General features: G+C 44.7%; 1 protein-coding gene across 1 annotated transcript in view; it reads left to right on the forward strand.

Moving 5' to 3' along the window:
* The window catches only part of PAPPA (pappalysin 1), a 228,261-nt gene that overhangs the window by 133,799 nt on the left and 66,800 nt on the right, over positions 1-27,662 (forward strand). Inside the window, exons 12-14 of the mRNA XM_007057273.4 lie at positions 20,966-21,079; positions 21,307-21,442; positions 24,947-25,160. Coding sequence (XP_007057335.1) covers positions 20,966-21,079; positions 21,307-21,442; positions 24,947-25,160 — 464 coding nt within the window. The remainder of the gene's footprint in view (positions 1-20,965; positions 21,080-21,306; positions 21,443-24,946; positions 25,161-27,662) is intronic.

A 27,662-nucleotide genomic window follows, 5' to 3' on the forward strand; every position in this document is an offset into this window, starting at 1 on the left:
TATGGCGCCGTTGTTTTCCACATGACCAAGGCAGCTTCATATCTTGCAGAACAGCTCATTACATATCACCGTGGAACATTTAGACCAGGCAACGAGGAGTCCGGTGGCACCTTAAAGACTAACAAATTTATTTGGGCATAAGCTTTCGTGGATAAAAAACCCACTTCTTCAGATGCATCTAAAGAAGTGGTTTTTTTACCCACAAAAGCTTATGCCCAAGTAAATCTGTTAGTCTTTAAGGTACACCGGACTCCACAGTCTGTATCCACAAAAACAACGACGCAGCTATCCCCTGATACTTAGACCAGGCAGTACGCCATCAGCATCTTAACAAGAAGCCCTGACAGGGTGAAAATTAACCTAAGACCCCCCTCTAATCACTGCATGTGACGATCAGTGGAGCGCTGACTCCTCCAGCTTCATTATCTGCCCAAAGCACCCAAGCCTGTGGCTTTTTTTTCCTACTGAGATTACTGGTGGAAGGGATGCCTTTCCCCATCAGAATAGTATTCAGAGTTGTGTGTGTGTGTGTGTGTGTATTTTCAGTTATAGTTTTTCATGGTGTTGTAGTCTTTTGCTTGAAAATAAAGAGGCATTTGTGCTGGCTTTTCCCATCTGAATCCCCTGAAATGAGTGTGGCACATGATAATACACAAAATACGTAAGCTCACTGTTTGCTAACTATCCATGCTTTCCATAATTAAAATGGCACTGTCAAGGTCCTTTAAAAACATTTTAAGTACTTTCTTTTTAAAGTCACTTCGGGTGTTTCTCCCCCTCCCCCCCCCCCCCCATCTTTGGATATTTGAAATTGTTTTCTCACCACAACTTTATTTCTGTCAGAGGCTGCTGCCGAGCAGCAGGTTGTTCACATTTGTTAGCTACTGTCATGTCATTCATAAGTCTTGGGCTCGGTGTCTTTCCTTGATATTGTAGAGTGGCTTCTGAGTATTGGCCTGATCGCATTTGTTAGCTATTCTGGGTTTGTTTACAAGCAATGTACTGAGCCCAGTTCCTTGCTCTGGTAGGGCTGGTTGTTCATGAGAACTGTATTACACAAGTTTGTTTGATGTTCTAAGATTACCCATGAGTACTGGATTGCCTGTGTTTTGTTATTGTAGGATTACTCATGAGTACTAGATTGATGAATATTGAAATACTAAGAAAAAAAGAGAAGCTACAATATCCAGTCTGTTTTTGGATATCCAATGTCCAAAATGCTTGTAAAGAATGACACCATCTTGGCACACAGGTATAAATTTGAAAAATGGAGAGGCCAAACCTCCCCTCACCTTTTAAGTAGTCACACTTTCCACAGAGGCAAAAATGATAGACCGGCCACTTCTATTTTCCTGGCAGCCACTGTTCAGAGCTGATTAAGAAATATTCTCAGAACTAATAATGTCACATTTAAAGCCAAATTGGACCAGTCAGCAACACTGCACAAATGCCAAGCTACTTGTACCTACACCGTATTTTCTTGATTTCTAAGTTCTCATCCTCTGATGATGTTTCATGCAGGGATAACTAGTTATCTGTCACTGATGGACAAGGAGTTTCTGGGCAACCTACACACTGTCGGGCAACTCTTCAACCTACAAATCTTTCAGTAGGTTTTTAAGGATCTTCTCTTTTCCATAAATGCTTTGAGAATCATTATCCAGGCACATGCCTTATGCATGTGGTGTTTCCTTGGAACTTTTCGTGTGCTGGAGGTTGCTGAGGCTGGTGTAATTCTTTACAGGACCTGGGCTAGATCCTCAGCTAGTGTAAGTCAGTGAAACACCACGAACAGCAGGGGAGCTAAGTCGATGTACAGCAGCTGAAGATAGGACCCCACGTCTGCATTAGCCCTGTTTCTTACAATTCCTTATTGCTGTCACTGTAGGTGACACTCTACTGGGAGTGCTAGTGTGGCCATTGGTTCTTTAATCACTGTGCCATAGAGACCTACTTTGAGAAGGCTAGAATGTTTTCCATACTGGAAGCCCCTGAGAGCCCCCTCTTCCCATTTAGCTGGCACCTCGCTGGGTCCCATTTAGATTAGTGCATCCCCCAGCCCGCACACTAGTAACCCCTGCATTAGACGACACAGTGGTTAACATGCCGGCTCTCCCAGTCCACTCTAGGACCTCCGCCACTGCCACCAGGAGTAAAGGTGCACCAGTGGAGAGTTTTAAGGAAGAAAGTCTGCTGTGGACTAGACAGAGTGCGAATGGGAGGCCACATTGCTTTTCATTGGGATTTGAGGAGGCAGGTTTGGCTAGAAGGCTACGTATTCGGTCAGCGTTCTCATTGTGCATGTGTTTCCCTTATTTTCCAACAGCACCATCAGCACTGGAGGAGGGTTTTGTTTGTTTGTTTGTTTTTCGAGCAGGTTGCATCAAATCACGCTCTTGTGTTTGGGGGGTGTTGTTTTGTTTTTGTTGTTGTTGCTTTTTAGAGCAAGCTTTCGGCACAGCTTTGCCTTTGCTAATATCCTTTACGGGAAGTCCACACAAATGCTAACAGGCTGGTTTCAGGAAGGATTGTTTACCTTGGAGATCTTCTGAAGGGAAATCCACTGTTTTATGAGCGAAAAGCAGATGGAGCGCTCGCGTGTGTGGAGTGACCACAGGGGGCCTGGGAGGCCATTTCGCCTCACCTCTGGTTGGCATCGCTCCCACTTGTGGATGGCTAACTCTTTTGTGGTTTAATTCCCATTGAGCCGTTAAGTGGTTTTAATAAAGGAATAAAAAGAGAATCTTTGGATAGCTTACTATTGCACTTACAGCGAGCCCTGCTTGTTATTATCCCACTTATATCAACATGGCGTGCAGGACCCAGAAGCTGATGTTTGCATTGGCGACCTTCAGTGCCAGCCCCTAAATAGCTTAGCAGGCCTTGATTGCATTTCCTCCCAATTGTGCAGAAGCTGATTACAGCAAGTCACCGTGTAAATATTCAGTTTATGCTTGCTGCTGGTACCTGTGTTGTCCCCTGGATGGAAAGGAAGCAGGGCTCAGTTGTAACTAATCTAAAGGAGATTTTGTATTGAGTCTGCTGGACACAGAGAGACCCTGTGGTTCTTTCTGGCTTTTAAGCTCCCAGACTGACTCATATACCCTGTGCTGCCTAGGGTCACCACACAGGGACTCCCACTGGAGTAAGAAGTCATGGAAAGGGACTGTTGTTCTGTTGTTACTTCTGTACCCTCTCTCAGTTCTTACACTTCTACAAACCCATGTGTATAAGCAATAAGCACATCACTCTCCCTGCTGCAAAAGCCTTTCTAGAATTACAGAACCGCTGACCTGCTGATGTTCTGTGTGCTAGGGGAGAGAGAGCCCCCTGCATAAAGGAAATAACAGCACTGCAAAATGGGGATCTGGGAGGGCGGGGGGAGTAGAGCAAATATGGTAATAACATTGACAAGGATGAAGAATCCACTCCCAGATTTCTGCCACATAGTTTTATTTCAACAAATAAATATAGCTCAGAAGAGAATTCCCCAAAGATCTGGCAATGCCAATAAATATAATAATCCTGGATGGGGGTGGGGAAAAGAGGAAACCCGCCACTTCCTTTGAGGTGACCTGCTTGAGAAAAGGGAAGGTGTCTGTCTCTTGGCCCTGCGAGTGGCCGTGTCCGAACTTCCCTGTTAGAAGCCGCGTGCTCCTGCTCGTCAGCAGTGACATGTCTGTTGTGCTTGGATTGAGAAACAATCCCCAGTTTTAATAAGATGATTTGCTTTGCAAATGTCTTGGTTATTGATAGCACATCCAGGCTTTGAACTGCTGGCCTCTTGGTTGACACAGAATCCTGCTAAGGTATGTCTACACTGGAATAAAAGACCCATGGCACAGCCAGGGCTGGCCCAGGTCAGCTGACTCAGGCTCATGGGGCACGGGCTGCAGGGCTAAAAATCTGTGTAGACGTTTGGGCTCAGGCTGAAGCCTGGACTCTAGGACTTTCCTCCCAGGGAGCCCGAACAATTTTTACAGCCCAAGCCCGAGTCAGCTGAGCTGGGCCAGCTGCAGGTGTTTAATTGCTGTGCCGATATACCCTAAGAGGAACCATTAGTGGTGGAACCATGAGTGAGCAGAGGCTGTGTCAGGGTTCCTTCCCCACTCTGAACTCTAGGGTACAGATGTGGGGACCCGCATGAAAGACCCCCTAAGCTTATTCTTACCAGTTTAGGTTAAAAAGTCCCCTAGGCACAAACTTTGCCTTGTCCTTGAACCCTATGCTGCCACCACCAAGCGTTTTAAACAAAGAACAGGGAAAGAGGCCACTTGGAGACGTCTTCCCCCAAAATATCCCCCCAAGCCCTACAAACCCCCTTTCCTGGGGAGGCTTGAGAATAATATCCTAACCAATTGGTTACAAAATTATCAAAGATCCAAACCCCTGGATCTTGGAACAATGGAAAAATCAGTCAGGTTCTTAAAAGAAGGATTTTATTAAAAAAAAAAAAAAGGTAAAAATCATCTCTGTAAAGTCAGGATGGAAAATACTTTACAGGGTATTCAGATTCAAAACACAGAGGATCCCCTCTGGGCAAAACCTTAAAGTTACAGAAAATAGAAATAAACCTCCCTCTTAACACAGGAAAAATTCACATAAAACAAAAGATAAACTAATCCGCCTTGCCTGGCTTACCTATACTGGTTGCAATATTGGAGACTTGGATTAGGATGGGTTGGAGAAGATGGATTTGAGTCCCAAGAGAGATCAACCACGTAAACAAAGAGCACAAACAAAACCCTCCCACGAGATTTGAAAGTATCTTGTCTCCTTATTGGTCCTTTGGGTCAGGTGCCAGCCAGGTTAGCTGAGCTTCTTAACCCTTTACAGGTCGCAGGATGTTGCCTCTGGCCAGGAGGGATTTTATAGCACTGTATGTAGGAAGGTGATTACCCTTCCTTTTATATTTATGACAGGCTGGTTCTGGAAAAAAGTGAGCTGGGTCCTAGTTGCTTTCTGTTGCAAAAGAACTGTCGGTTTCTCTTTCAAGCCTATGCTCCGCTCATGTAGATGGATTTCTAGTACTGATCCTCCTGAGTGCCTGAATTCGGTTCAGTAAGTCCTTAAAACCAGACCTTGGCCCAGAGTCTACTGACCAGATAACTGGGTCCCTGGCCTAAAGGCTGTTTTGTCTTATGCCATCTGCCAGTGGTTAGTCCAGCAGCTCAGATTAATTTAACATAGCAGCATTGTGGCCAGACCCCTTTTTTCACCAGCCATGCACCTGCACCAGAGCCAAGAACGGTCTGATGCAGGAGCTACTACAGTGGCCATATGCCACCCAAGCTTCCAGCACTCCAAAGGAATCCTCAGTTGGCCATTGATAGCAGGTTTGAGTCTGCCAAGGAGCTGGCCTCTTGCCACTGTGCCAAACTGGGCTGGAAATCTCAAAAGAATGGTCTTTCCCAGGAGACCTCTGGCACTTCCACTCCATGGCTCAATAGTGGCACTTAGTGCATCATTTGAAGATCTCAATTGCTTTACAAATATGAATTAATTTAGCCTCGTCACAGTCCCACTCTGAGATGGGGGGTTTCGTATCAGTTTAACAGATGGGGAAATTGAGGCATAGAGAGTGAAGTCACTTGTTTAAGGTTACCCGGCAGGTACACAGTAATAGAACCCCGGCCTCCTGAGTCCTAGTTGGTACCCTGTCCACTGGGCCACACTGGCTAGGATTAGACTGTCCTGCTTCCCAGAACTAGGAAATTCAGAGGCCCTCGTAAATGAAAGACGTTATCCTCGTATTTTCAAATCTTAAAGAAAGATTGGTTCAGATTCGTGGGTGTCTGTTCTTATCACCTCTCTCTGGGAAAACATGATTTTTCAGCTCTTTTGCTAAGGGTGATCAGGTGTTTTTCATCAATCTGCTGCAGTCCAACAAGTGTATCGCCAGCCACCTAGTCTTGTTGATCTTCTGTCCCCTGCTGGAGGTGGCTCACCTGGGAGGCTGGAAGGATGTCCCTCAGTAGTGACACCATCCCTCCTGTGCATAACTCAGATCGGTGTTTTGAGGAAATCTACAGTTCAAAGTAAAATTGAATGAGAAGTAGGATTTCCATGTGTGCTGACCAGCATGAAAAGGCTGTATTGAATAGAGAAGGTTGGAAAAGACAGTTATCTTAATGGGCAATCAGGGATTAGATAGTAAAAAGGGTAGAATGCTAATCACTTGACTGCATTCCCTGTTAGAACAATGGTCTGTCTCCCACCCACTTCCTTAAGCATTTATTTCATCTTTGCAGTAGTAAACCACCAGCCCGCATTCTGAATGTAGTAGTCTCAGGTCAATTCGTGAGAGGAGGACAGTGAGGAAACATAGTGAGATGTCAGAGGAGATTCCAAGCTATTTTACCAAACACTGGAGGGATTCCCTCCCATCCTTTGGTTTTCAGAATAATTTTTCAAGAGCACATGTGCAAGTCATCTAAAGGAAACAGAACAGTGAGGACCAGGGGCTGGTACACTGTGTTCCCTTTGTGTACTGTTCAGAAAATAGATAAAAGAAACAAAGGATGATGCAGCGAGCAAAGCCACCATCAGGACTTGCAGAGAGGTTTAATCTGACCTTTTTCAGAAATGACGAGCAAACTGAAAGTCCTCAGGTGCTGGAAACTGCTCCTGCCTGGCTAGGACCTGGAGGCATTTACCACTAGCAAAACACGATCAGGAGTCCATAACACTGGTACTAAATTAAGGCCAGAACTTGAGGGAAGGTAGGCAGGTAGGTTTTCTCTAACGAAAAACCTCATCTGCATTTTCAGGGAACCAGTACAGTACATCATTTTATCATCCTGCCTGTTACACACACAGAGAACAGAAAACAGGCCTGGTTGGCACCCCCCTCTCATCAGGGAGATGGAAAGAGGGTACCTGGTGTACAATCAGAGTGCTCACTAGCATAAACTCTTGTGAATGGAAACATCTCCCCTCCTTTGCTCTTGCCACTCCACCTGCCGGTCTCTGTGCCTATGGCTGCTGTACCCTTGTGATTCACAACGTGTACAGCAGTAAACGTGGGGTAGCTCCCCTACATCCAGTCTGGATTGTTTGTTTCAGGTCTCTCTCTGTTCCGAGCAGAACGATCGGACATAAATGCATCACCACGTTCGCATTGTTCATGCATGAAGGGATCACAGCATTTCTCTTCCCGCCCCCTCCCCAACCCTCGTCTGACTCTCTCCCCCATGCAGCTTCACCGTAGTTTGCATAATTTCCCTTTGCAGCAGGAAATAAAACCTGCTTAAAGCACTGCCAGTCAATCAAGCTAGGTTAAAAATATGCTTGTAGATTAGTTTTGATTGAATTTAAAAAGAAGAAGAAGAAGAAGAAGATGAAGAGGGGTGCAGAAGCGAAGCCAGCGTGGCCTTTACTATGTAATTTGGTTTCATGTTCTGCACGAGAAAACATGTAAAATATGTAAACAGAGCTCTCCAAGATTGTAATGTAGCTACAAAGCCACAGATACACAGACAGGCAGGGTGCTATTCTTCAGCAGAACGGAATGCCATCCTCAAAACCACACGCTCATTTCTTTAAGCCTGAAAGTAAACTTTCTCATGCCAGCAGTGGAGAATTTATGTTTTTCTTTAAATGAAGGCTTGTCTGGGCTGCTTGTCCAGAGCATTGTAGGCATTTAGGCCTACGTTGTCAGAAAGGGCCGGGTATCGCTCAATTTTTGGGTGTCCAAGTTGAGGCACCTTAATGAGGCATGATTTTCAGGGGATGGGTGCTCACTCTGCCAGTGTCTGAAAGTCAAGCCACTTGAAGAGGTGTCAGGCACCCAAGATCACTCGCTGGATTTGAAAATGTGAGACCTTGGGGCCAGATCCGTAGCTGGTATAAATTGGCCTATTACCATTGGCCACTGGTTCCTCAACTCAGTGACCTAATACTGAGGAATCCAAAATTAGTGACCATGTTTGAAAATGTTGGCCTTAGGGACTGATTTTCCCTGTTCCCTTCGAAGTCACTTCCGTAGGAGTGTTGGATGCTCAGCAGCTCCAAAAAGCAGGCTTAATTCTCCACTCAGATAAATGGCTGCAAAGCCCATTGGTATCAGTGGAAGCTGTGCAATGTATCTGATACCACAACTAGGCCTTCAAGACCCAGTTTTCAATCATGGATGCCTAAAGGTCATGTTGTGAACTTCTCACTCAGTGCTGCTGTTATTGACACGAGCAGTCCCACTGTCTGTGTGTGTGGGTATGGGATGGTGGCACACATTTCAGCAGAACATTTTGGTCTCCTTCCCAACTGATTTCAGTCGGATTGCTCTTGTGCATAACTACTCAAAATGAGAGTAAGGGGTTCACAGCATGGCTCGAAGTTGTTATAACGCTTTGCACTTCTAGCAGAGGTGACTTCACTATCACTTGTTAATTAATCCTTACATCACCCCTTTGAGGCAGAGCAATAATGAGAAAATTAAGGCCCAGAGTAGAGGTGACATGTTCACAGTCATGCAGTGAGTCTGAGCCAGGAATTAAACTTACATATCCTGATTCCCAGTGGCATGCTTGAACTGTGGCCATAAAGAATGCATGCTTGTGAGCAAGTAGGTAAATACTACATACAAAAGTGGTGATCACCTACTTTCCATGCACCCATATATATTTGTGCAGACAGGGAGCTGGTTGCACATGCATATTACTTGTGAACTCAATTTGCACATCTCAGGTTTAAAGATGTGGCCTTTGCTTCCAATATAAATGAAATGTGTGTGAAGGTTTAACTGTGCATGTGTTTTAATGCAGGGCCCAGAAGTCAAGGAATGGCAGATTTTCCAAGGTATTTAGGTGCTTAAAGAAATGCATGTTAGACACCTAACTCCCATTGAGTTTCAATGGGAGTTAGATGTCTAACCTGGTTTGGAGCTTTGAAAATCCCACTAGACACCTATCTGCATCTTCGGGCACTTCAGTACCTTTGAAAACCCAGCCTTCAGAGTCAAGTAGCTCCCTCCTTGATACAGACCTGCACTATTCCCAACCATAAACTATTGGAAAAGAACAGTATTGGAATATGGAGTTTCTGTTCTATCCCCGGTAGCGATTTCTGAGAAAGGCTGAGCCTGCAACAGCTGTGAGCACTCCTACTCTATCTTCTGAAGGGACTATACCTGGGAGAGACTGAGACTGCGGTAGCTGTGAGCACTCTCTCACAGACTGCGCTCCTGCTTTATTCTCTACTGTGACTTCTGTTGGGAAAGACAGGGACTGGAGCAGTTGTGAACTCCCCCACTATCCTGGGAAGTTCTAGGGGGAAATGTTCCAAACAGTCTTCTGGTTTCATTAATCAAAGTTTGAAGCTCGTCAGAGCTACCGGAGCTGTTCTGCAGCCTGATAAAAGCGACGGGCTTTCCCAGACACCTGCAGCAAAACTGCACTGGGATGCAGATGTGAACGGTTGCATGCCAAAGGAAGCAACTGGCTGCTGCTCTAGGAAGGGTCTCTTTGGATGGTCCAACTCATTTAGGGGAACTCATTTATGTGGCGGCAGTTTTGTTAGTCAGCAGTTTTCGTCCGACCGCCAGAGAAGCCCTGGGAAGCGCATGTGCTCTTTCTGGTTTATACCCCACAGGCCATCCTTTCGGGTGCTAAGAAAAACAAGCCACAAGACCATTTAATTTCAATTTGTGCCTGCTGATGTATTGCTGGATAATTGAGATAAGGCCAAAGTACTTTGATTGTTAAAGTACAAATGTATTCCTCCCCCCCCGCCACCCCTACCACTGCTGCCCGCCAGGGTATGTCTTCTCTATGTATTTTCTCCCTGGATGTTGTAGCCAATTGAAGCCTGGTGACAGGCCAGAGCAAGTGTGTCCCTCTTTGTTGATACCCTTTAAAATTTGAGGCATATTTAAGTTCTCACATACCCAGAGAAGGTAACTGGGCATTTGCCTCCTTTCCTGCTTGAGTATTGCAGAGTGTTGGGGGTTGTATGTCGTTTATACAATATATTGTCTTGGTAAATAACCCTACACACCACTGAAAAAACATGATTCTAACTCTGAAAACAAAAGGCCTGGAAACTCATCGTTTTCAGCACATGAAAAGGTTTTGTTCTTTCAACACGCAGATGTTTTTAAGTGAAAAATCACTCCTTTGACCTTTCCTGAATGGGATCGTGTGGTCAGAGCTGACATTAACTGCTGCACGACTGTTGGTTGTACCCACAGGCTAAGCTTAGCCAGAAACCTTCAGAGAACACGTGGAGCGCCTTTCCGGTCTCATCGTAACCCTCAAGCTGCCACTGATGGTTCTGTGCACTTGAGCTATTAAGGGAAAGAGATTGATGGCCAGATAGCTATTTAGGGTCCAGAGCTCCAGCCCTCGAAGCCAACGGGGGTTCTGTTTGACTAAGTATTGCAGAATTGGGCCCTGCACTTTTACTTTACTACTTTAAAAATGTATCTTAATTTTGTGTTTGTTTGAAATTTGGCTCATTGTCTGGGTTGGTTCAAGTGTCTTTGTTGCCCAACTATCTTCTTAGTCAGTATGTTCTTACCATGGGTAACTAATATTCATACTAGAGCGCCTTTTGGATGAATTGTTGTTGCTGCCTGTCTTTCTACAGCTGGATGTGTATTTGATCCATCCAAGTCCATCTTTGCTATCCTTTTGTGTGGGGATAAGGAGGGAAAGTTGTTGGGTAGGTTTTAACAGGCCTGATTCTGCTCAGACTTGCATGAGTGCCTCACCAGTGTCACTCCATCGAATCACTCCACTCCAGGACCATTGAGATCATTTTTTTGCCCTTCTGTCTGCCTAAATTCATGCCACTTTTCTCTGTTGTTGGCAACTTGACTTCATATTGGCACTTGATGCCAGATGGGTTCCTCCTTAAAAGACTCTGCTCTGCCCAGTGTTCGTAAAAGCCTGTTGAATGAGGTTGTTTGTCTTTACAGTGACACTAATACCACAACCCCAGCGAGCTATTACACAACTGTTTTGCCATAGGCTGTGCTAGCTGGTCCAATTTAGAGACAATTTAAATTGGGAACCCAACTGTGCCAACGGTAATGTTCTGGCTAGTGTCTTTTGTTTACCATTGCCTCCTTGTGGACAGGATGTAAAATCTGCTAAAGCACTTAGCAATCTATGACGACTTCACACTTTTGTGAGTGGTGGTGTGAAAGGTGGATGCAAGAGCTACTGCTGCTGAGAGTTAGCTGAGAATTTATTTTAATGGGAGTGACCTGAGGTTTTTGAAGCTAAAGGTACAAAAGTCCTACTTTGAGTTGTATCCTACATGCTTCATGGCCTTTTCATGTATATAGCTGGCATTTGTAATCTGTTTAGACATTTGAACCAATGCCCTTTCTTAGTGGAAAACAGCCATTATTTACACTCTAGTTACCAGAACTGCCACACTAGAACAGTTCCTAACAGAGCTAGCAAGGTGATGCAACTATTTCAATGCAACCGCTTTATTCCAAAGTACTCTGTTAAATAAACAGTAACCCTGTGATAAATATAAACAGGAACACATGGCAAAATTGTGTTACACGGGGTACCCCCATGCTTCAGATGAGTTCAGATTCTCTGTTGCTTTGCACTTTGTGCCATCATTTATTTACACCTACATTCACTTTGCACTAATGTAAATGATTGCATAAGGTGCAGGGTACTAGTGCATCACACTTGGGTGCCTCTAGCAAACCAAGAAATTCTGGCATGTGGCATAACTGCATTTATTAAACAAGGTTTTGCAATTTTAATTTTTTTAGTGACTGAGTAGGGCTGAATGAAATGTTTGCAATGAATCTCTGACCTATGCAAAATCACCAGGTTTGAGGTTTTATTACAAATTCAGAACTCAAATGAGCTTTGCTGAAAGGTTCGGCAAAGATCACTCACCTCTTGTGAACACTTGGGTGTGGATCCAGGCCAATTTGGGCCCGGTTCTGAGCCAATCTGGACTAAGTTATGGTTTTGTATTGATACCAGATGAAGTTCATGGTTTCATGTGATTTTGATTTGAAATTCATTAAGTTTTTAATGAATTTGCTTTGAGTTTGGGGGTACATTAGAACCAGAAAGACAAAGCAAAGCTCAGAATGTGCAAACCAAAATGGATTAAAAAAACAAACACAATGTTCACACAAACCTTTTGGAAGTGAAATAACCACATTTTGCATAAGGCCGTAATTAATAACACCTTGAGTCATGTAGTTATTTCAGACACTCTTACAGCCAGGGCCAGATCCTCAGCAGATGTAAATCAATATAGCCCCAGTGGACTTCTGTGAAGCTACACCACTTTACAGCCGTGGAGGATCTGCTAATTAGATACTGCTTTTTCATAATCTCTATTTATATACAGTACACTTCATAATGTCATTTTCCCATAAGAACAAATACTATCATTGTTGTTGCTGTTAACATAAAGGGCACTTATCCACATCTCAGTTACACTAGTACAATTCAGAAGTAACTCCAGTGAAGCCAGTGCAGTAACTCCACTCTAAAAGCAATGCAAGTGAGACCCGTAACAGTGTTTGAACATGTGTAAAGATCACATTTCAATTAACCAAAAAACAAAACAAAACCCCTCAATGGAAAACTGGGATTCATCACTAGGAAAACTGCTAGAATATGGATCAAAGGGGCAATCAGCCAAGACAGCAGCGAGAGTATGTATTGACAGACCAATTGCACAGTAACTTTCAAGCCACAGATGCCATCGGCTGCACCAGATTCAAATGGAAACTATTCTTGTTGAGAACTGGCTCAGCAGTCTGGTGCTAGGACTTTGTACTGCTGTGCAGAAGACATAGGTTTGATTCCCAGTCCTAGTGCCAAATTCAACTCTTAGTTACATTGGTGAAATTGACAGATGAAATTTCATCTCGCTCCTGAGCCAACAGAATCTGGGAGTAATATAGAATCAGTGTGTTCACCCAGAGGGTGGAACAGCCTCCAGTGAATTAAGCGGACTGTTGATGAGCTGCATACAGTTCTTTGGCGCAAAGGACAGTGGCCATGCTGTGGGTTTTTCTCACTTTGCCCCAGCTCTGTGAAAATGCAGGGGAACGTACAAGAGAAATAGGCCAGGGTAGCACAGATTTGTAATGGACTGAATAGTCTGAATAAAATAACCCTCAATCTTCAGCTGGAGGTTTACAACAAACTAGAACTGAGCCTTTGCTGACTTTCTATGATGTTCAGATAAACTTTGCCTCAGTACTTCTTAGTTCTGAACAAGACAAGAACTAAAGGTTCTCCGCACCAGGAGAAAGGCTGTTCTTTGGGTATTTCTGGACTGGAATTGAAACTGAATTGCTGGATACCTCATGAGTAAGCCTGTTCCTGTGAGATTTCCATCACAGCTTTGCAGACTCCTGAGGTTTGGATAGTTCAGATAAACTGCCAGATTATTGGGTGTTTGTTTGAACCCAAACTCTGACCCTTTTAATGATTCACTCATCACTAGTATAGACAGTTTCACCTTCCTGTAACCCACAAGTCCCATTTCCTAGCTTAAATGAGGAGCAAAGAGCAGCAGTTTGGAGCCTTTAGTACAGACTGGACCCACTGTGCAGTAGTAGGGAAATCATGTCAGGTATATGTGGCAGTCATCCTGGCTTTAGGTAATAAGCAGGCAGGAGCCTTTCTGAAAACTGTCTGCTGCATCTGTGTGTAGCTTTATTGGATGAAATTAATCCTAGGTCAGTAAAAAGACATATATACTGGAGAATATGTCCTCTTGGTGACTGCGGAGGACAACCCCCAATTCTGACATCAAAGGGTTAAATATTTCATTTTGGAGGGATACGCGACGTTTTTTAAGTCTGCCTTTGAGATTCTTTGGCACCGCTTTTCCAAAGCTGGCCTGCAGACAAATTTGCTGGGGTGAATGTAAAGAACATTCTGCAGTGAGGCCAGCTAGAAACTTTAGGAATGGAGCTGGTTTTTATTATTAATTATTATTATTATTATTTATTTGTGGCAATTCTTTCGCTAGCTCCCAAAGGAACCGAATGCATCCAGTTGGTCCTCCAGCAGGTCATATGTTGATCAAAAAGGTTTTCCTGCCCTTTGCAATCATTATATCTGCTCAGCGCTGGGTAAACCAAACCGCTAAGGCTATGTCTGTACAGCAAAGAAAAACCCATGGCTGGCCCGGGTCAGCCAACTCAAGCTTGCAGAGCTTGGACTGCGGGGCTGTTTCATTGCTGTGTAGACGTCCAGGCTCGGGCTCGAGCCCAAACTCTGGGACCCTCCCAACTTGCAAGGTCACAGAGCCCAGGCTCCAGTCCAAGCCCAGATGTCTACACAGCAGCGAATCCGCCCTGCAGCCCAAGCCCTGCAAGCCTGAATCGGCTGGCACGAGCCAACCACGGGTGTCTAGTTGCTGTGTAAACATACCCTAAGTTACAAGTAGTGTGCCAGGTGTACCACGACTCGGAGCCAAGTGCTGAAGGCGCTTCAGCTACTAGGCCTTCTAGTCACTAACCCTGGTGGGTCCCAGTAACCACAAAGAATAAGTCCACGCTGCAGTTAGAAGCCTGTGGCTGGCTTGTTGCTTGCTGACTCAGACTTGCAGGGCTTCGGGTAAGGGGCTTTTCTTTGCAGTGCAGGCATAGCTTAAGACCCATGGCTAAAGTGAAAGGGTGTTTGACTAGGGCTGGCAAGAAGGGGAAAGGTGGCAGGTACTGTAAGTACAGAGGCTTTAACAGTTACAGTCTAAAATGAGCAATAGCCGTTCTTGTTTGGGCCCCTGGGCTGTCCAGTCAAGGGTTTAGGCTCTTCAGGGCTAGTCGCTGGGGATGTCTTCTGCAGTCCAGTTTCTATTCAAAGCGAGTAGGAATCATGGAATCATAGAATCATAGAATATCAGGGTTGGAAGGGACCTCAGGAGGTCATCTAGTCCAACCCCCTGCTCAGAGCAGGACCCATCCCCAATTAAATCATCCCAGCCAGGGCTTTGTCAAGCCTGATCTTAAAAACATCTAAGGAAGGAGATTCTGCCACCTCTCTAGGTAACGCATTCCAGTGTTTCACCACCCTCCTAGTGAAAAAGTTTTTCCTAATATCCAACCTAAACCTCCCCGACTGCAACTTGAGACCACTACTCCTTGTCCTGTCCTCTTCTACCACTGAGAATAGTCTAGAACCATCCTTTCTGGAACCACCTCTCAGGTAGTTGAAAGCAGCTATCAAATCCCCCCTCATTCTTCTCTTCCGCAGACTAAACAACCCCAGTTCCCTCAGCCTCTCCTCATAAGTCATGTGTTCCAATCTCCTAATCATTTTTGTTGCCCTCCCCTGGACTCTCTCCAATTTTTCCACATCCTTCTTGTAGTGTGGGGCCCAAAACTGGACACAGTACTCCAGATGAGGCCTCACCAATGTCGAATAGAAGAGAACGATCACGTCCCTCCATCTGCTGGCAATGCCCCTACTTATACATCCCAAAATGCCATTGGCCTTCTTGGCAACAAGGGCACATTGTTGACTCATATCCAGCGTCTCGTCCACTGTAACCCCTAGGTCCTTTTCTGCAGAACTGCTGCCGAGCCATTCGGTCCCTAGTCTGTAGCGGTGCATGGGATTCTTTCATTCTACGTGCAGGACTCTGTACTTGTCCTTATTGAACCTCATCAGATTTATTTTGGCCCAATCCTCTAATTTTACTAGGGCCCTCTGTATCCTATCCCTACCCTCCAGCATATCTACCTCTCCTCCCAGTTTAGTCTCATCTGCAAACTTGCTGAGGGTGCAATCCACGGCATCCTCCAGATCATTAGTGAAGATATTGAACAAAACCGGCCCCAGGACCGACCCTTGGGGCACTCCACTTGATACTGGCTGCCAACTAGACATGGAGCCATTGATCACTACCCGTTGAGCCCGACAATCTAGCCAGCTTTCTATCCACCTTATAGTCCATTCATCCAGCCCATACTTCTTTAACTTGCTGGCAAGAATACTGTGGGAGACTGTGTCAAAAGCTTTGCTAAAGTCAAGGAACAACACTTCCACCACTTTCCCCTCATCCACAGAGCCAGTTATCTCATCATAGAAGGCAATTAGATTAGTCAGGCATGACTTGCCCTTGGTGAATCCATGCTGACTATTCCTGATCACTTTCCTCTCCTCTAAGTGCTTCAGAATTGATTCCTTGAGGACCTGCTCCATGATTTTTCCAGGGACTGAGGTGAGGCTGACTGGCCTGTAGTTCCCAGGATCCTCCTTCTTCCCTTTTTTAAAGATGGGCACTACATTAGCCTTTTTCCAGTCGTCCGGGACCTCCCCTGATCGCCATGAGTTTTCAAAGATAATGGCCAATGGCTCTGCAATCATATCCGCCAACTCCTTTAGCACTCTCGGATGCAGCGCATCCGGCCCCATGGACCTGTGATCATCCAGCTTTTCTAAATAGTCCTGAACCACTTCTTTCTTCACAGAGGGCTGGTTACCTCCTCCCCATGCTGTGCTGCCCAGTGCAGCAGTCTGGGAGCTGACCTTGTTCGTGAAGACAGAGGCAAAAAAGAAATTGAATACATTAGCTTTTTCCACATCCTCGGTCACTAGGTTGCCTCCCTCATTCAATAAGGGGCCCACACTTTCCTTGACTTTCTTTTTGTTGCTAACATACCTGAAGAAATCCTTCTTGTTACTCTTAACATCTCTTAGTAGCTGCAACTCCAGGTGTGATTTGGCCTTCCTGATTTCACTCCTGCATGCCCGAGCAATATTTTTATACTCTTCCCTGGGGATGCCTTCTGCAGTCCAGATTCTATGCAAAGCTTGCAGATTTCCAGGCCAGGCTCCCTTGGTGGTGTTGGTCTCTCACATTGGGGCCCCTCTGCACCAGCTCCCTGCCCAGCTTCTGCCCTTCCAGCATAAGTCCCAGCTGAGTGTCTGACAGTCTCACCCTGCTCCACACCTGGGCCTTAGCTTCTGCTGCAACCTACTCTGTATGCAGTGCACTCTGGGTTTCTCTTCCCTGCAGCTCCTGGCTAGCCATGTCATTGCTGTTTCCAGGTCACTTGAACTTCTTGCTGGTTCAGGGTCTTTTCATGGGGTGTCTGCCCCTCTTCCTACCTGGCCCACTGAGAGGGGGAATGTGCTGTGGGGAGGGGGTTGATGGGAATCGTAGTTTCCTGCTTAGCAGATCCATCACACCTTCTACAGTTCCTGTGCAGGACTTTGTGTCCCAGCACAAATATACTTGTCACAGTGAATTGTAACCGTAGAACCCATTGTACTCATTTGGGGCTTGCTCTTTCGCTAACAGAACTGTGTTCGGCATGTTTCATCACAAAGGATCCCAAAGCAATTTTATTATTGTAATCCTACAAATAGGAATTGCTGTGGCCAGTGCTGAAATGCAGCCCCCCGCTACAGCAGGAAGCAGTGGGCCCTTAACAACACACCACAATGCCACATATCAGCATTGCATACGTAAACATTACATCCACTTTAAACTGTCTCACCTGAAAGCCACCCTGCTCATTGTCACCAGATGAGACACTGGTGCAGCTCTGATGATCAGCAGCAAGGCTTGATTTGGAGGAAGTGAGAACAGACCAGATCATACACTATGATCTTATCTATGCACTGGAGATTTGCCCTACTTACAGCCATCTGAGGTTGCTGCACTGGCTCAAACTCCTGGTATAGATAGGCACAGCTGCTATTAATTGCAGATTTTTCCTTCTGTCTGTTTCAAGTAGGGGTGAGTCCCATCAGTGCAAATAGGAGCTTTGCTTGATTTCACTTGGGGGTTGCTTTGTCTGGGCTGAATGGTTGCTTGGCTGGGTTGAATGGTACATGACCGACACATGCTTGCTTGCAGAGGCAGATCCTTCATGTGTCTATAGGCCTCATTATGGTATCCTCTGAGTGCCTCTCTGTCTTTCATGGATTTTATCCTCACAGAAACCCTGTCAGATAGGGAATTGTTCCCTCATTTGTAGGTTAAACCTGTTGGGCTTCTAGTAATAAGGGTCTGAAGCTAGAGCTCTTTGGTGCTGTTGGCCGTCACATGCTCTGGCACGGCTGCTTGAAAGGGAAACATGGAGAAGCTCCTAGCAAGTAATTCATGGAGGTACTTTGCGGTTGCTTTGTGGCAATCAGTAATTGGCTAGAACTGAGAAAAGGATACATTCACCATGTGCATTAGAAGGACTACTGAAATGGTGAAATCTGTCAGAGAGTGGGACAGTTAATCTAATCAGGTTATTATGGCACAACCCTTAAGGAACTTAACCACACTAGGGAAATTTGTTATCAATTGCTAACTCCAGCCTTAACAATGGTACAACTCCCGCAGCCATTCTTAACACCACATGGATTAGACTTGCTCAGACCCCTGTCAATCACAGCTTTCCCCTTGATCTTTACCCCCCCTCCCCCTCCACCAGCAATGTTCTGAGTTGTTTGCAAAAGTAGTGACAGGTCAGCCTCAAAAAGTTGGGGTGCTTATCTGAACCTTTTTCAAACTAGCCAAATCTACTGAGTCTGCAAAATTGAAGTAGAAATCTCCTAGGAGCAGACTTTCTTGTGAGATGTTAAGGATTCTGCTTATATTCCCAGATAGAACCAGAAAGAGCTACAGTTCACAAAAAGTGAAAACTAGCTATTTAAAAGTTATCAGAGTTTTTCTGATCCTCAACAATGGTTTGTTTTGGGTTTTGTTCAAATTTTTGGTGAAGGTCTGGGCCTGTTTTTAATATTGGTTCTCACACATCTTTTAAGTGGCATTTAAAATGAGCCAAACCCCAGCTCTCCTGTTTCTCTCAACCAGCTTTTTGTGCTGATAGAGTTAGTAGAGAAACAAGAATAAGAACAAAACAATATGAAAGCAGTGAGATCTTTGTTCATGTCAAAGAGTTCTATGACCATTTAAATTGCAGATGTGGGTAAGATACATTTCCTAACTGGATAGGTACAGTACTAAAATAAAACCCATGCTCCCAACAAGAGAGAGGCTGCTGAAAATGCAAGAAAGGAGAATTGTGAAATGATACATGTTGAATTGTTGGACTGGATTTCAAATGCCAAAGATAGTTTATGTAAAGTCTTGCACTGTTGTAAAATGTAACACTATCCACTGGCTAGCCTCAATGAAGCTTGGTCCCAGTTGTTTAAAAAAAAACAAAACTAAAAATCTTCTTCCAGCCCATTAAAGCTGATTTATATTTTGTGCATAGATTCCTCAGCGCTGGGCCTTTAGGGATTCAAATTATAGAAGCTATTACCTCACTTTTGGCCAATCCGATTGCTCCATTCCCAGGCATTCCAAGCACTCTCAGCATTTGCCTGCCGAGACCGGGAACAGAGTTCGGTGCACAATTACTGAATGGACACTGTATTTTTCACTATCAAAATAGCTCTTGTAATATGCTCAGTTCCCGTTTTAAAAACAACAACAACAGTGGTGTAGTTTCAGGGAATGGGCTATTTGCAATGTATTGACTTTGGAGCTCTCCGTTGAGGCCCCACTTTTGCAGTCAGACCCCCCACTGCACCCAACGGAACATAGCGCTGCCCAATGCAGACCTCTGCACTTGTGGTCCCAATTGCAGAGTCAGGGCCTTAGACAATCGAGGCTGCCTTGGCCTCCAGGTTTGGACTCTTGTCTCTGCTACCAACTTGTGTGACCATGAGGAAAACACTTCACCTCTCTGTGCCTCGTGTTCTCCAGATAATAATGTTGTTGAGTTTGCAGAGGGGCATCAGTAAAGGGCATTGAGATCCCTGAATGGAAGGCATCCTATATATGCAGTTGTGGTTTTAATGTTCAAAGCACTGCAGCTTTGCTGTTCTTCCATTCAGTTTTCTCCAGAGGCAGCACTATGGGGGCTAATAATTCACAGCCACATATATACATTTAAAAAACTATCTCACTTCGCTATGATGTTGCAAGAGAAAATCCATGTCATTTCCTGAAGATTATTTTTCATGTCTTCCATACTGACTGTGCTCTGCGTTTCTTATGCACTTAAATCCCTGTACCCTTCCTAGCCCTTTTCACCTGTCCCACCATTTCAGATATGCCATATTTGTTCTTGAGCAGAATGGAGAGGTTTGCAGATAATCCCATCTCATTTTCACCTCTGCCTCACCAGGGGATGAATTGTATGGGATGCTATGGGAATTGTATGGGTTGCTATGGGAATTGTATGCTATGGGATGAATTGTAGATGTGAGAAGAAGGTGATTTTGATTAAAGAAACTAATTAATAAGATCACCATTTTCCTATCAGGGCCCATTTCAGGTTGGGTTGTGGAGGCAATGCTAATGGCATGTATTTTCAATTTCACATGGTCATCTGTAGCCATCCTGAAGAGAGAGCCAGCTAGTAACTGTCAGTAACATGCAGGGTTTAAATAGAAAGACACAGTGTGTAGAGAGTGCTGGCTGCATCCACAATATCCTATCTGTCTATGTATCTAAGAAGCGAAGTAGGTGACATGATATCTTCTATTGGCCCAACTTCTTTACAAGCTTTTGAACTACCCAGAGTCTTTTCCAGGTCCAGGGAAGGAGTGCTTCAAAAGCTCGAAAGCTGGGACCTCCACGAACAGAGGATGATCTAATAAAAGATATCACCTCACCTACTATGTCTCTCATATCCTAGGACTAATATGGCTACAACAACACTGCAAATATCTCTCCATCCATCTATTATTTTAATACTTTGACTTCAATGGGAGCAAAGTTAGACTGGGCACTTTTGAAAACTCCACCCTTAACCAATTAATCACAAAAGGAAACTTTCTTTTGGCAAACACAGGGCCACTATGAGTCTGGTGTTCCTGTTCGTGGTGTCATTGTGGAATAATCCAGTGGTGTATATGACCTAAAAATAATGATGTCTATTAACCTAATGGTATTAAAAGTAGCATTTTCAGTTCTTATGGACACCAGCACCTCTTTTGACAGTCATATCCATTTCATATTTGAATCTGAATCCATTGTAACATTTCCCTGTGTCGGTCAGGTATGCCGAACCAAGGTGATGGACCTGAGCGATGTGGTGTCTGAGTATGCCTGGTATCCCTGCACAGCCAACTTACCATACTCCCATATGGCTCAGACCATTTTCTGGCTCAAGGTAAGAGATATGCACATACCAGGGCAGTGACTTTCCTTTTTTTGTCTTACCTTTTTTGCAAAATTAAAAACCGCAACTTTGTGAGCACGGACAAAAGAAGACTTTTGTGTGGTTTGTGACAGGAACTGCGACTGAAAAGTGATGCTTCAGACGTTGTATCTTAAAAACGTAAAAACCCATGACCCACACCCGTTCTGCACCTGATTTGCTATGCTTCCTTCTCACAGGCATATTTTTCTCAGCCCATGGTGGCTGCTGCTATCATTGTCCACTTGGTCACTGATGGAACACACTACCTGGATCAGAAGCAGGAAACGATCACTGTGCAACTGTTTGACACCAAGAAGCAAAACCATGATCTTGGTAAGACAGTTTTGCAATGAGCTTTGCCTTTCTTCTTCCATCGGTTTCCTCTGTTTGCTCCACCCCAATTCAGAGGAAGGCCGGTACCCCTGTTCAGCTTTCCCACCAGCAGCCTGGTGTTGCTGGAGTAGAGCGCCAGCAGAAAGACGTACCCACTTCAAGCTCCAAGAGCTGGGGTTTATTGCAAGTCTGTGCTGCTAGTCAGGTATTGTCATGCCCACTGAGACTACACAGCAACTAATCACGGTGGGCTAGAATTCTGGAAGTGCTCAGCTCCCCTGTAGGCATCAAAATAAGGGCCACATTTTCAAAAGTGCTCATCACCCAGCAGCTCCAATGGGAAGGTTTTTAAAAGACCGTAGCAGGTTGGGTGCTGAGTTCTTCTGAGCTTCTGCCCCTGATGATGGGAGCTGAGCCCTTCTGAAAATTTATCATAAAGCCTCTTGCTGCCATCCCTGCAGCCTTTGCAGATGGCTTTTGTTGAGGCTGCAGCCCCCAAAACCTGAAGAAGCCCATTTTTCACTGCTGTTATCCATACACCAGGTGTGTGTGTGTGGCAGGGAGGAGGAGAAGCCTTTGCAGGTATTCTGATGGCTGGAGTGCAGAGGGATTATTATTGTTGTTAGACACTCTCCTAAATCATTCCCCCTTTTCTGGATTTTCTTACCCTTTTCTATCTGTAGAGAGGAGGAGGAAGGAGACCAGGGCAGGAGAAAGGATATTTGACAGGTTTCCCACTCAAAATTAACTGGGCCTGAAACAAAGGCAAGTCTCTAGGGGTTCACTTGCAGCAGAGTAAACAGGAATTTATGTGGGTGACTCCCATTTAGCTCTGAATGAAATGTATCCAGATAAGCCCAGCGCATTGCTCTAGCTGAGCGGGTTTCCTTAAGCAACAGTCCCGGAGTATACAGCACACCTTGAGTCAGCAGCATCCTTCTCCTTACACAGCAGAGTGACTTGTAGTCTTCCTATGGTGGCCACCTTCTTAAATGTAAATGACAGAGAGCTGACCATGGTAACTAACAGATAACATACAACTATCCGGAGAGACAGACAGACTGAGAGGGCGCAGGAGAGAGAAAGGAGAAGCAGCGATCAAGGGCAAAGTTTTGCAATCTTGCAAGAAGTTGCAACATGAGTTTGGCACTCTCCAAACTGATGCCTGCAAATCTTCACAGTCAAGGGACTCTCTTCATCATGGAAAGGCCCCGTGGACCACCCCAGGCTAGGTTGCTTTTTGTAGCTGAGTGGAAGGGAGAAATATGTAAGACTCAGCTCAGCAGTTCTTACTCAGCTACCATTTACGTCAGTGGCTGTTTTACTGACTGCAGGATCAGGCCCATTCTGTGCCTTTGTGAGGTGTGTTATTACATGAATAAAGACAGACTAACTACCTAAATTGAAAGGAGCCTAGAGGAATTGTTTCGGGGAAGTTCTGTGTCATATGTTAAACAGGAGGTCAGACTAGATGGTCACAGTTGCCCCTTCTGGCCTTTTATGTACAGACAGTCAGCCTTAGGTATAACAGGCAGAAAGAGACAACAGATTTCGCGACATTTATTAGAACATGTTTTTATTGTGTCTTCTGCACTTAGTAAAAAATGAGGTCGGGGTCCATGGTGTCTTGCCTAGGAGAGAATGTGATGAGGATTGCATTTTTACCAACCAAGACAGCATGTGAAAAATATAAGTCATGCAACCAGATAGATTAGACAGCCATGCAGATAGCTCTCACCCATGTGGGTCTGCCCAGTATGGCCTAGTCCTGTCTTGGATGGGCTCCGTCTAGAGAAGAAAGAGAGAGTTCCGTGTCCATAACCCATTTTCCTTTGTTGGGAATTGAAGCACCAATTAGTAGCGCCCGTTGTGGTGATCTGTTTTGTTGCAGATACCTGACTGCTAGGAGTTGAATCAAAATGAATAACCAGCCCAACAATGAGGACTTTGGGGCTTTCCATCAAAGACAGCAGAAACGTCCAAGGGATTTGGAATCCTGGGATTCCAGTGGGGCTCAATTTACGAATTAACTGCACCTGTTTCTAAGTGCGAAACCTGCACCGTTCCTCAGGGAGCTCATATCAAAAGACCTCTGGGAGGCAAGCAGACAGAGAGGTTATGTCAGGGTCAGATAGGAACCAAAGGAGAAGAGAAGCCTTTTATTTATTATTATTATTTATTTATTTATTTATTTATTTTATTTATTATTGCTGGAAGAAGGACAAGGAGATCAACACATAAAAAAGGGCAGTTTCAAAGAGAGAGGTTTAAAGAGAATGATCAGAAGCCTGTCTTAATTAACCGGAAATCACTTTCTAAGAAAAAAAAAATATCCCCACACCCCCAACCTTGAGTCAAGAAACCTGAACGGGGTGAGGGTGGGGGGAATCTCTGAGCCAGTTAAACACGCAAAGAGAATTTAGTCTCAAATTTGTAAGTGTATCGGTGTCGCCAAAGGCACTGGGCCAAATCCATCACTGGTGGAACTCCAGTGAGGTGAATGGACCTGGGGCCAAATTCATCCTTTATGCAGCTCTGAAGTCAGTGGAATAAGGGCTGAACATTCATTGCTGGTGCAACAAATTGGAGTGAATGGAGTTGCAGTCCAATTCACTCCTGGGGTAACTCAAATGAAATCAGTAGGGTTACTGCAAGAATGAATTTGGCCCATTAAGTTCAGAGTTTCTGTACTGTGGCCTGATCCCAGGAGGTGCTGAGCAGCTACTGAGTGTCCTCCTGTCCTACTGAAGTTAATGGGATGAGAGAGGTGCTCAGCATCTCTGAGGATGATGCACGGTACCTCCCTGAAATGGACAGATTTTGTGCATCTTTGGCTTATTTTCACCTCAAGGTCACCTTTAAAACCTCATTTTCTCCCACCACACACCTGTATCTCTCCCCTGGCTCATCAACACAGTATTGCCCTGTTTGGGAAAAGCAAGAAGCTGCTTTGTTTAAAAAAAAAAATCAAATGACCAAACAAACAAACTGGTGTATGTCCTGCATCCAGTGGGGAATTGCACACAGCTGCAAAGAAACCACTGGTAAACTGCCCATTTTGCACAAAGCTACCCATTCTGTTTGTGCAGTTACATGTTTCGGTGCATAGCACAAAAAGTCTAATCGTTTGCTTGCTTATGCTGTTTTAATAGTAGTGTAACTCCATTGCCTTTAATATAGTTGCTCCTGATTTAATAGGGTTTATTAGAAGTGGAGTAAGATTTAATAGAAATTATTCTAAAAACCTACAGAAATTACTGGAGAGAATGGAAGCCTTTCTTTGGGTTATTTGGACCATCCTATCTGATTGTACAGGAGAGATATACTTCTCTGTAAAATTTTAGGAGATGGTTCCCAAAACCTCCTGTATTGTAATTGTTAAATTCTGTAGGGCTTTTCCATAATGGCTGAATGCTTCTGAAGTGCTGATGGCATGTGGGTGTAATTGTGCAAAGTACTGACCCCCCCCCCCCATTTCTTCCCCGGTCTTGTGTCTTCTGACAGGTGTCCACGTTCTGAGCTGCAGGAACAATCCCCTGATTATCCCTGTGATCCATGACCTCAGTCACCCCTTCTACCACACCCAGGCTGTCCTCATTAGCTTCAGCTCCCCGTATGTGGCCATCTCTGGGGTGGCCCTCCGTTCCTTCCACAACTTCGACCCCATCACCATCAGCAGCTGTCAGAGAGGACAGACCTACAGCCCGGCAGAGCAGAGGTGAGCCTGTCAGCACGCCGCCTCCTCCCCTAGCCACCCACCGACTTCAGCTCCAGTGGGTCTGATCAAGAGGTTAAAAGGAGATAGGAGGGGCAAGGCCAATGAACTCTGCTGACCCTTTTGTGTTGTTGGTAAAAACAGCAGTGTTCTCATTGACCAGGATGGATGGGACATTTAACCCACACGGGACACTGTTAGTAAATTATTTCCTACTCCTTTTTCCTCACTCCTCTGTTATGAGGTGGAATTGTGGCCAGCTGGCTCTATACACATTCTCCAATAAGGAGTGGAGTTAGCCTCTCACAAGTATAGTCCTTGCTCTAAACTGCATTAGCATTACTATGGATGCACTTCCATGGTGAATTAAGGGATTCCTGTGCCTTTGTTAGGCCTGATTCTGAAAAGCACCTCATGATAGGTGCTTAGTACCTATCACTTCTACTGATTATAAGGTGAGTCAAGGGCCCCCAGAACATTCTGTGGCTCTTTCCCATGGTCTGGAAAGCTTTTCGGGACCCTGTAGGATGAAAGGCCCTATAATAAGCTTATTGTTGTTATTGATACATATCAATAGGTCATCACCAATCCCTCCCAATCTCTGCTTTGCAGCATCATGAAGAGATTGTGACCTTTCACAGTCCGGTCTCTGCAGTCTCATGGATCTTTTCAGAAAGGCACTGAAAGGACGTGGGGAGAACTTAGCAAAAAACATAAAAGTCATGGTTTTTTTCTCACGACGGTCAAAGCTGCAAGTAATAGTCAAACTGTAGCAGCAGTTTGAGTAGAGTACAATAATAAAACAAGCAAGTTGCATTCCCTCACAAGCCCTGCTCTGCCTCCTAGGATTCTAGCAGTACTCTCAGGTTTTTGATAGCACTCCTGGCTGGTTTTTTAGGACCTCACTTTTTATTCCGAGGGGTGGGGGAGTATATCTATAGCTAAATCAATTCAGTCAGTGTGTTCTGACCTAGATTCAATCATTTTGTGCAATAAGCTGTATAAATTCAGAGGCCCAAACTCAGCAAGATCAAGTTTCAGATGAGAGGTCTAGTTTGGAAGTCTGGCCAACTCCCAGTGCAGGAGGTAGAGAGAGAGAGAGAAACCGACCCGTCAGAAGGAGGTAGCTAGGAGCAATGTGGAGTTTGAGAGGATTCAGAAACAGTGCCCCATTTCTCTCTCTCGCTATTTTTCAGTAAAATTGAACCATTTATTGTGAAATTAGAAGTGCTGTGTGTTTAGAAAAGATATTTCCTTGATTTAAAAAAATACATTTCCCCTTAGGCAGGACCTCAGCTGCAACAGAGCAAACTAACCTTTCGAAACATTTCCTTAACAATAATAACAATTGCCCACTCTGTCTTCTCTCCATGTTTTTAATAACACATGGCTGACCCCCTTTAAGCCGCAGCCCATTGGATCCCAAACTTTCAAAGTAAGAGTCTCACCTATTCAAAATAGTAAAACTCAGAGACATCCGGGTTATGGCTAAGTACTAAATTATGAATAAAGCTTCCAATTTCAAGTAAGGAGTTAGAGACTTTCTGAAAGAAGGATTGAAATCAACAGGAGCCTTTCCATTCCCTTCAATCAGGCCCTAATGGTGGGAATGCAAATCACTGCATGGTGAGACTGCTTGTGGTGACCATATATAGTTCCGCCCACCCCCCTCCATAAAATAGTTTGAATGAGTGAATGTTATGGGGAAAGGAGTGTTAAGACAGGCATCAAAGAGGCCAAGAAATGAGCAACTTCCCAGACCTCTGGGAGTTAGCTGCTATCTTCTTGCTTCATTTATTTACCCAATCTGAGATGAACTTAGAAAGAGGGTTTATTTTAAATTAATTCTTAACCAGATCAGAACCTGCATGTAGGTTTCCTGTTCCCTTCTGCAGAGCCTGCCAAGCTGTCTTGATGTATTTCCCATTTGGGCTGTCCTCGATGGTAGACTCCAGCTGATCTCATACAAGCATGCACATATGCATTCTCTTTCCAGGAACTGTCTCTCTACCCCTCTTTCCCATTGGCCCAGGTCTCATTTGATGAGGTGACTTTTGTTCGAAATTTGCTTTCCAAATATAAGATTTTCCTCCTTCGTTTTCCTTAGATAAACGTGGATATTTTTGCCTCTAGTTTTGGCTTCAGTCTGCAAGAAAGATTCTTCCCCACCCCACAAGGAGAATTATTTTGGTTGGGGAGAATTGTACCCTCAGATATACAGATGCTTATAAGCTTGGGTGAGAGTCTGAATATGGAGGAGAGAGAGAAGAGGAATATACCTCCTTTTAGAGGTTCACACAGCTTTGATTTTGGGTGTGAATTCATCTTTCCCATTGTCACGAGTTGGTCACCCTAATGACTGAATAAAACATGCATTCCCTCTCCCTTTTAAAAGTATATATTTAGAGTGGTATTTTAAGAGCCTAAGGAAATTAGGAGCACAAGTTCCATTGAAATTCATTAGGATTTCTGCTCCTAATGTCCATAGGCACTTTGGAAATTCCA

This window comes from Chelonia mydas, chromosome 16 (genome assembly GCF_015237465.2).
Source record: "Chelonia mydas isolate rCheMyd1 chromosome 16, rCheMyd1.pri.v2, whole genome shotgun sequence".
In the NCBI taxonomy this organism is placed as follows: domain Eukaryota; kingdom Metazoa; phylum Chordata; order Testudines; family Cheloniidae; genus Chelonia; species Chelonia mydas.